The sequence below is a fragment of the Peromyscus eremicus genome, chromosome 3, assembly GCF_949786415.1.
Source record: "Peromyscus eremicus chromosome 3, PerEre_H2_v1, whole genome shotgun sequence".
NCBI classification, from domain to species: domain Eukaryota; kingdom Metazoa; phylum Chordata; class Mammalia; order Rodentia; family Cricetidae; genus Peromyscus; species Peromyscus eremicus.
This window is the reverse complement of record NC_081418.1, coordinates 42,443,700-42,454,164: the sequence shown is the minus strand read 5'-3', so window position 1 is coordinate 42,454,164 and position 10,465 is coordinate 42,443,700. Positions and strand designations below refer to the sequence as shown.

The window sequence follows — 10,465 nt, the reverse complement described above, 5'->3', positions numbered from 1 at the left end:
GTGGGCGGAGCAGAGGGCGTGCCTGCGTCCCTAGGGGGTGAGGGCGGCCACGGCTGCCCGAGGGGGGCGGGCCTTGGCCCCGAGTGACGGCCCGCCGGCCCAACCGGTGTGAGAATACGGGGCCGGCCTTCCTGCAGCGTCTTCCGCTCGCCGGCTGCGGCGCCTGGGACGGTTGCGGTGGGTCTGGGCGCTGGGAAGCCGTCCAAGATGATTAAAAAATTCGACAAGAAGGACGAGGAGTCTGGTACGCGCGGCGCTCCGGACGCCCACCCTCAAGCGCAGAGGTCCCCTTCCCTCGCCCGCAGCCACCTGCTCCGGGGGGCCGGCCGCAGCGGAGGGGTCTGCCCGAAGCCCCTCCCCCGGCGCCGGGGCCTCCCCTCGGGCCGCGCGCTCCCGGCCCGGGTGTCGCCTTGAGCGCTCGGCGGCTCCGCCCCAGCGCGTCCCCGCCCCCCGCGCCCGCCCCCCGGCTGAGCCCCTCAGAGCCGGCCCTCCGCGGGGCCCTGTCGGGGGGCGAGGAGTTGCGCGCGCATGTCTCGGTAGCCTGGGGTTGCTGGTGGGGTTAGGCCCCAGGGCGAGCACCCCTTGTCTTTTGGGGCTGGGGTCGACCGGGCCAGGGTTGCGTGTTTATGGACTCTGAAGGGCCTTGATTCTCCTGTTCCCAGGGGTTAAGACTGCCCGGTGGGACACAGCTCATTGAATTGCGCAGGCATCCAGAAGTGACTTGCGTGTTGATACCTGTCTGTGGTGCAGTGCAAAGTGGGGAAGATGCCAAGCCTCTTCAAAAAAAAAAAAAAAAATCTTCAGCTCTTCAGTGGTAGCTGCTCTCACAAGTGTGGTGGAAGGTTGGGTTAGTGGACCTTCATGGCCTCATCCTGCATGGCCTCTTTACATTTGTGATTCTCTGCGAAACTGTTCCTTTCTGCTTCAGTACATGTGTGAAACACATAAGATAGGGCTTGCTTTTAGGGAAATCCATAGTGTCCTGTCATCTCATTACTCTTGGTGGTGGTGGAAACGACACATTTGTTAACATCCATGGGATGGGGGAGGGGGAAGCAGGGAATGAAGGCCTCATTTTGGACAGGGTTCTTCTATCTTAGAGAAGTCCAAATTCTCCCAGTATGTCAATGACAGAATCTGAACCAGAATAAAAATTACTTCATCCAATTTATTTGCATATTAGTAATGGTTGTCCTTGTGACTTCCAAGGGATCATCCTGTTTAGGTGAGATTTCCCAAGCATGCAATATCCTTCTCTAGAAAAGTCTTTGTAGGACAGCTACTGAAGACCTTCTCTTTTTCTTGTACTATAGGTAGTGGTTCCAATCCTTTCCAGCATTTGGAGAAGAGTGCTGTCTTGCAGGAGGTATGGCATGGATGTATACAGTCCCTTGTCGATTCTGTTTGAGAATGATGGGCGTAGACCCACCTGACAGGCTAAAAATCACTCTTCCCCATATTTGATCAAAGAAAAATTCATTTTTCATTATATATTAAAGGTAATGAAAGAGTATAACTGAGTGCAGAGGATATAGGGAAAAGGACAGTCTGCAACTATAGAGATATACAGACATACAGGCTCTGTTGTGTGCTGGGGGATTATAATGAAATACCAGAAGAAGTAGTGGTAAGTGCAAGGCTATTGGAAGACTTTACAGATACTGAGCTCTTGATGTTCATATGTAGACGGAGGTTTTGGTAAAGTCTTTAAAGCTGAAGTAGTCAACCTAAGGGAATGAGAGAGTATAGATAGGAAAGTCCAGGTCACATCCAGTTACTTACTGTATACCATATAACTTGGGAGCATAGACAACTGACGTTATTTGGATATTGTACTAACATGATGTTAATGTTATTAAAGATGTTTTGCTGTCCTCTGTGATAGAAAATACACTATATACAGCATATTGTTTTGCATATTTCTGTAGGCACGCATATTCAATGAAACCCCAATCAATCCGAGAAGATGCTTGCATATCTTGACAAAGATTCTGTACTTACTCAACCAGGTAAACTATTCTGACTTCCTTAGATTTGTGTGTTAGGACAGAAATCTGTGACCCATAATGAAATACTTACTGAAAGGCAGAATTGTTTTTTAAAAAATTATGAAATTTGAAAATCCACAGTGTTTGTTTAGAACAATAATGTGTAAAAACTCTTCAATATAAGGACTATGTTTCTTCTTAAATTCATGAGGTATTAAGCCAGCTAAACATGTACATTTCAATAGATATAGTGATTTGAATTCAACAAATACTTAGAATATATTTGTTACATGTAATTATTTTTAACTTTTTAAAGTTTTATTTATTTTATTATTTTATGTGTATGAATGTTTTGCCAGAATGTATGTATGTGCACCATGTGTGTGCTTGGTGTTCATGGAGGTCAGAAGAGGACATCAGGTCCCCTGAGACTAGAGTTACAGACAGTTGGGAGCCACCACATCAGTGCTGGGAATCAAACCTGGGTCCAACTCTCCAGATCAGTTTACATGTACTTTGAGATCCTTTGAACATTCAATGTAAAGTCAGACAGATTTCAAGTATTTTGTTTGCTTATTTATTTGGCATAATTGTGAGATGTTGAAGTTTTTGTCTTAATGTTCAGGTTTTATATGAGTATCATTATTACACTAATACTATCAATGTGATTCTGGACAAGTAATTTAACCATTATGTGCCTTACTGCTCTTCTGTAAATGAAGATTATACCAATACCCCCCTCCCTCCCAAGATGGTTTCTCTGTGGAACTCACGTTGTAGACCAGGCTGTCCATGAACTCACAGAGATGTCTGCCTCTGCCTCCTGAGTGCTGGGACTAAAGGTGTGTGCCACTTGATAATACCATATTATCATAATACCATTATTATAATAGTGTTAGGTACATAGTTTGTGTTTAGAAATACTTTCCATTTGTAACTCAGCAAGTTTTATTGCATACCTGCTGTATCTTATGTACTGGTGTTATATAGACATTGGTGTTATGGCAGATAAAACCCCCCCAAATTTTTTAAATTCTGTGTTGTATTACTGCTATTAATTTCGGTTTTTGCTTTTGCCTCAAACTGTAAATACAATCTCACAAACATTTAAAACCTTAGAAAATATGATTTTATTTTTTAGACAATATATATCTTTATAGGTATTTATATACAAACCTATATACATCATATACCTAAGATATTTATATGCAATGCTAATATGTTATACTTACCAACTTAAATTCTAAGAAAAAAATTTTATTTTTTCACATTTACTTTAACTTTTTGTGTGCTTGCATCAAGTGCATGTGGAGGTTAGTTCTCTCTACCATGTAGGTCTGGGGATTGAACTCAAGTCATCAGCCTTGGTGATAAGTGTCTTTATCCACTGAGCCATCTCATCAGCCTCTAAAATAACATTTTTATCATGTTGTTTTATAACTAAAGACCTAAAGATTTAACAAAATTTTGTTGTTTGCAAATAAAGACTGAGAAATAAGCATGTAATTAAAAAAAAGACATTATCTGTTCATGAACAGCATAACCCTACTGTGTCAGCATGTTAGGAACGTTTAAGCCAAAATCAGTCTGACTTAACTTTGTGTTACATATGTTGTAGTGTGTCCAAAGTGGCTAACTCCATTGTATCAGCAGAATTTGGAATAGTCAAAGTTGATTCAAAGTAGTCAAAGCCAGAATTGGCCAATATCTCTTTCTTGGAGCAACTCATTTTGAGACAATTGTCTTGATAAGGAGAATGAGCATAAACTTGGTAATGTAAACAGGTTTGGGAACATTTATTTTATCTCCTTCCCTGGTTCTTGGTAGAACATTATGAGGGAAAAACAAAGAACAAAAACCTTCAGAATTTCTACCAGAGTTGACAGAGCCACATATTCTGAGTTGTAAGTCAAAAAGTAACAAGATTTTTCTAATATGACTGAAGAATCCCACAGGCTTTTGGGTATATGTTAAGTTTCACAGTAAGAAAGTTCTCTCTCTTGCCGATAAGCAAGTTGGATACCAATTGAAATAGTTGTAAACTCTTGTTATTCTTTGTCTTTCATCCTAAACCTGAGACTTTTTTTTGATTAAAATTCTTATACTCATGGCAAATGGATATAAGATCACTTGTATTTTATGTAAAATCTGAACTCTGAAAACAAATTGAGCCCATTATGCTATATAGGATCACTTTTAATGAAAGAAGTAAGTGTTGAAATGGTAATATTTGAGGAAGTCTATGACCAGAAATGTTTTGAAAATTAGTGAATTAAGTTGTCTAGCTGAGCTACTGCCAGATCAGCAGCATTGGCATATTTGGAAGCTTGTACCAAGTGAAAAATGCCATGTCCCCTCAAGATTTCACTGAAGGGGATTGTATTTTGACAAGGCCCCTAAATGATCTGTTATTCACATTAAAAATCGTAAGATCCAAATCATCTTCTAAGAGTTTAGGTCAGTGTCTTGGGCTCCATAGCACCTGGAAACATAATAATAAGGTGAATCTAGATCCTCCTCTTTTGGTTTGGACCCCGTTTTGCCATATTTTCTGCGATTCCTCATAAGCAATCCTTTACAGTTTTATATATATGATGCACTTGTCCTGTACTGGGCATGTGCCAGGCATTAGATTGTGGAAATTTACAAGGTGTAATCCCTGCTTTTAGGTTGTGTGACCTTATCGTGCAATGCTGATTGGAAATTCTACTTCCTGTCATGTTTTGCTTCCCTGTAAATCCTTGAGGCAGTTTCTGTTAAAGGTCTGTAGAGACTACAATTCCAGAACTGTGGTGTGCTATTTTGAATTATTTTAAATAATAAGTCTCTAAATGGCCCTGAGGGGTTTTTCTCCCCTGCAGGTTTCTAAATTGAAAGCAGAAAAGTTGCCAAGAATGTTTATAAAGAGATCTCCTGAATTAAAAATTATTTCTTGAAAAATAAAGAGAAAATCCTTAACATCTATATTTTTTTAGTTTAAAAAATTGTTTTAAATTTTACTTAGGGTGAGCCCTTTGGAACTATGGAAGCTACAGAAGCCTTCTTTGCAATGACTCGCTTGTTTCAATCAAATGATGTAAGTCTTTTTTATTCTTTTATGATGAAAACATTTATTTTCCCCAGGGAACTTAGAATGTTCCAAATTAAAGAGCGTTGCTTGAAATGTTTAAAATTACTTTACAGCCGTTTATCTTTATAAAACTTACAAATGCTTTTTAAACAAAATGTGAACGTGGAAGAATTAAAGTATATAGTATAAAGCTGTTCCTGAAGTCATTAGGGAAAAACGTTGATACCTATAGGTCTACATCTGTTGGTTCCTAGTCGGGTTTTTTGTGGGCCTGGATTATTGGTCAGCGGGGCTGGCAGTGGAAAAGAGCTGGGTTTGGACTGGGGACAGTAGTGAGCCTGCCAGCCCCTCTGTAGCTGCCTCTCATTACCCTGGGTCACCTCAGTGCTTAGAGCATAATTGCTGCTGCTCTCCTTCTGTTTCTGAATGTGGCACATTTCTTCTATGCCCAGGTTTAACACAGAAAACACACAGAAGTAGGATTCTGGGATATATATTTCTTAGCTTTCTGTTAGCATATATTTGCCAAATTCTTTTCATACTTACTGAATATCAGCACAGGCTACATTTTGTGTCCAATTCCCAGGACCACCAGAGATTTGAGTCTGTCCATATGTCCAGATAATGAAAATTTTAGGAGTAGTTCTTCAGGAAAATCAACAGACCCCCTGTAAGACAGTTAGTTATATTAAGGGAGGCTTCTATATATGCTCAGGCAGATCCCCTCAGATCAAAGATTACTTGTATTGACAAAAGATGCTTGGCAGAATTTGGGCTTTTAGGTACCTTCGTCAGAATCTGTCCACTTGTCTCTACCTCACTTTCAGATCCTCTTCCTTGCCAATCAAGCTCTCGAGGGGTATGGCTTCAATTTGTTTTGTAATTAAACTTCCTGCAGGATATGCTTTCCCAGTTTTGTGGTCACATGGTCATGGCAAAAGGCTTCCTGTTATACAGTATTATATACTATATATATATAATTACACACACACACACACACACACACACACACACACACACACACACCCCTACCTAACCAGAGAGGATTTCTGGTCCTTCACAGACTTTCAGCTGTCCATTTAAACTTGTTAAGCTCATCATTTTCTTTCAAAAAAAAAGATTTGTATGTGTATATGTGTGATGTGTGTGTGCACACATGCCATGGTGCCTTTGTGGAGAAGACCACTTGCAAGACTCAGTTCTCTCCTTCTACCATGAAGGTCCCAGTGATTGAATTCAGGTCTTCAGTATTGGTAGCAAGTGCCTTTACCTGCTGAATCATCTTTATCAGCCCCTCAAACAAGTTACTTTTAACATTTTAAGTTTTAACAACTTAATTTTTATTAAAATGTACTCTGGCAACAACTGCTTATTTACCCAGAACGTTGTCTTCTATAGGTCTTTGCGAATGATAACTTAAATATTTATACTATTTTATGCTATGGACTACTTAGATTCCCTGATTCTCTAGAAACAGGATCATTGATGTCTTCAGTCCAAACAGAGAAGCAGTTTCAAGTTCCTAGCCTTCAGGACATGCTTCCCTTTAATAACTTCCTGTACCAACAATTCAGGGTTTCAATCAAAGAAGCAGAGCCACTGTGAATATTAGGGGATTAGGGATTTCCTTCAGGAATTAGACTAGAAAAGTAGGCATTTCAAGTTGTTGGAATAGGGCCCAAAGACTTACTATTATAAAAGTCAGGCAAGGCTGTATGTAGCTCTGATTTTGCAGCTTTGTACCTGGTTTTGGGCCAGATGGGTTCAGCAAATAGTTATAGGATTAAGGGGTTATAAGTGATGATAGAGTGAACAGGGTTGTTGAAGCCAAGAGTGGTGGCTATCACTGATAGAGGCTGTGACAGTGAAAATGAGTCACCGTTGTAATGAATGATGGTAGGTGATACAGAATAAGGGCATGATATTTCTAATCTGGAACATTTTAGGGAAGGACCTGCACTGAAAGAAGGTGGTGTTGAGCTTAAAAGCAGTGAAGAGTAGCTTCTTTGTCTGGAGGCCACCATTTAGAAAGAAAGCAGGGCAATTCTTAGGGAACAGAAGATTTCAGTTTGATAGAAGGATAGGAACATTTATGGAAGAAGATTGGAATGATAAGGACTTTTTCTGATGAAGAGTCAGAGAACATGGCACTGTGTGTGTGTGCACAAGCTTGAGTTTGTGGGAAGATGGAAAAAAGAATTGTTCATAATCCTTTTTTTTATAATGTCTGTAGAATTTGTAATGGTATCTATCATTTTGATATGGCTAAATTACATCTTCTTGTATTCCTTAGAGTTTCGTCTAGAGGTTTATATCTTTTAAGTATCTTCATGGATCAAGCTTTTTGATATATTGTTTTTCCTATTATTTTTTTCTTTTCCAAAATAAAGGGGGGAAAAGAGAGTGAGCTGAGGATATTGGTTAGTTGGTAGAGTGCTTGACTTGAATGCATGATGCCCTGGGTTCGGTCTCCAGCCCCTCCTAAGCCAGGAGTGATGGTGTGCACCTATAATCACTTGGCAGGTAGAGGCAGGAGGACCAGAATTCTTGACTGCCGAGTGAGTTTGGGTCTAGCCTGTGTCACAGTGTGAGACCCATTGAAAAGTGAAGTAAGAGAATGAGAGCAAGAGAAGAGAAAGACAGACAGACACATAGATTTTTTCTAATTTTCTATGTAAATGAAGAACGGTGTTTACAGAACTTCACTACAGACCTGGAATAATAGCAGACAAGTCATTTTAAAGGAACAAACCCACACAGACTGTGTTCTTTAGTTGTGGTTCTAACTGTGCTGCAGCAGGCTTAGAACTCACCGGTGAAAGACGCAGAAGGAAGGGTAGGAAAAGAACAGTTATTTTGGATAAATGACTCCATGTTTTGATGTTAAGGACCACATTTCTGGTCTGTTTTCCAGCTGGGTGAAGGGCTGGATTTACCCTGCTACCTTAAATACTAGAGATCCAAACAAAACACACCAAGTTTCAGTTTTAGACAGTATTGTACCAGAGAGAGGAGAAAAGTGATGGGAAAATCAGTGTACTCGAAGACAGCTGATAGAGAAGCAGTCTGAGAAGAGCTGAGGAAGAAAAGAAAACAGGAAAAAGAAGAAGACCCGTTACATACCAGATAATATCTTCAGTTTTTGACAGTTACCCTAAATTGCTTCATGAACTTATCAAAATCTAATATTCATCTTTGTCTTTTCTCTGCTTGTGGGAAATTTGACAGTCTTAGATACTCTTACCATATATATGAATATGTAAACAGACATGCTTATATATATATGTATATTTCTAAATGTATATATATATATTTTTTTCCCTTTCATTCAAATTTGTCTTTAATACTTTTTTCCTTCTTAATTTTCATTCCTTGTTATATGTCTGAATTACTATCTGGAATAGTTTTCCTTGCACCTGTGGAATATACTTTTTTGAATCTATTCTTTATATACTAATTCTCATCCAATGACATCCCATGTTTATACTTCATGAGTATGAGTGTTTGTTTTCACTGTCAGGACCCCTGATCTGGGAATTGCTCTGTATTTTGTCCATGGCTACATAGTACAATTTTGGGATCAGTCTTTTCATGTGATTATTGGCCATTCATGTCTTTTTGAATAAATGTCTCTTCACATGTTTCCCTATGCGTAAGTTGGACTAGCTGGGTTTAAAAAATTTAGAAAAGGACACAAAGTTGGGTAGATAGGGAAGGGGAGGAGGATTGGATATGATCAAAATATATGAAATTCTCAGAGAATTAACTTCTAAAAATTAACAAATCCTTTGCCCATTTAAAAAATTGTGTTGTGCTTTTGTTATTGAGTTATAATAGCTCATATAATCTAGATGCAAGCCCTATCATATATATTACATACAAATCGTTCTTATTCTGTGAAATACTATTTTTAAAAATAAACTTTGATTCATATTCTGTTTAACATTTCTGTGTATTTATCTACATAATGTGTTTTGCTGGCTAAAAGTACATTTATGCCAACACTTTACCGTGTTAGTTTTTAGAAATTTTGCTATTTTGTAGGGCATGAGGTAGTGAATCCAATTTCCATTTGCCTTAAGACTGCTAACTTGAGCACCCATTTTTTTCTTCTACTTTGGCTAATTTTTTGCAATCCAGTTTTCATCTGCATTTTATGCTAGGTCTTTTATGTAGAATGGAATTTGTTTTAGTTCTGAAATTTTGATTTCTGTTTATCGTTTTCTTGTTGTTAGCTTTGTGTTTGTATGGCTTTGATGTGTTGTATGCTTGCCTGCCTCCCTCCCCTCCGCCGTCTCCCGTCCCTTTTCTCTCTCTCTCCTTCCCTTCCTCCTTGTGTTAAATCACACTTTTTTTATTGGGCTCAGTGGTGCCAAGCAGGTTTTCTCTGTAGCTTAGGCTCTGGAGCTGGGTCTGATGTGTGTGAGTTTCTGAACTTACAAGATGCTGAAGGTACTTAGAAGGGTATGGACAGACTAAAGGAGCCTGGAGTCTGCAAGTGAACCAGAGATGCAACTGAGGAGAGCTGGGCTGGAGGCTTTGTTATTGTTACTGTCTTACTTTGGATCCTGGTATCCACCTAGAAATTTTGATAATTTAAAATGGAAGTTGATTGTCTAGTAATGAGTCATTTTAGGAGAAACATTGGTATTTGAGTGGAGGGGAAAACAGAATTAGTGTTATCTCTTCATACACTTTTTTTAATCTTAAAAATACATTTTCTGAGACAAATCTTTATCACTTTAAAACAATTATTTCTCTGTAGAAGAGTAACTGATAGATAGATAGATAGATAGATAGATAGATAGATAGATAGATAGATAGATAGATGGTTTTTCGAGACAGGGTTTCTCTGTGTAACAGCCTTAGCTGTCCTAGAACTTGCCTTGTAGACCAGACTGGCTTTGAACTCAAAGAGATTCACCTGTCTCTGCCTCAGGTATTGTGCATCAAGTGGTGTTTTTGTTTAAGAAATAGTAGTATTTTAAGGTTTTTTTTTTAAATATCTATATAGTTTTAAAGATAGTTTTGGTTGATATTTTATTTATTTATTATTTTTGGTTTTTCGAGACAGGGTTTCTCTGTGTAGTTTTGGAGCCCATCTTGGATCTCTCTCTGTAGACCAGGCTGGCCTTGAACTCACAGAGATCTGCCTGCCTCTGCCTCTTGAGTGCTGGGATTAAAGGCATGCGCCACCGCCGCCAGGCTTGGTTGATGTTTTAAAGGCTATCTCCCTTATTTGTTTGGATGTTTATTCACGTGTGTGTCAGTAGATAACTTGTAGAGTTGGTTCTCTGTGTTCACTATTTGGGTTCTAGGGATTAAAATCAAGCCATCAGTTACCCACTGAGCTATCTTGCTGATCTAAGATTACCTCTCTTAATATACTTGAAGTCTTACTTAAAAT

General features: G+C 39.1%; 1 protein-coding gene across 1 annotated transcript in view; it reads left to right on the top strand.

Annotated features, from left to right (window-relative positions):
- Nucleotides 1-37: 37 nt before the first annotated feature.
- Nucleotides 38-10,465, top strand: part of Copg2 (COPI coat complex subunit gamma 2) — a 123,040-nt gene continuing 112,612 nt past the window's right edge. Inside the window, exons 1-4 of the mRNA XM_059257519.1 lie at nucleotides 38-244; nucleotides 1,314-1,366; nucleotides 1,929-2,009; nucleotides 4,993-5,064. Coding sequence (XP_059113502.1) covers nucleotides 208-244; nucleotides 1,314-1,366; nucleotides 1,929-2,009; nucleotides 4,993-5,064 — 243 coding nt within the window. The 5' untranslated portion in view covers nucleotides 38-207. The remainder of the gene's footprint in view (nucleotides 245-1,313; nucleotides 1,367-1,928; nucleotides 2,010-4,992; nucleotides 5,065-10,465) is intronic.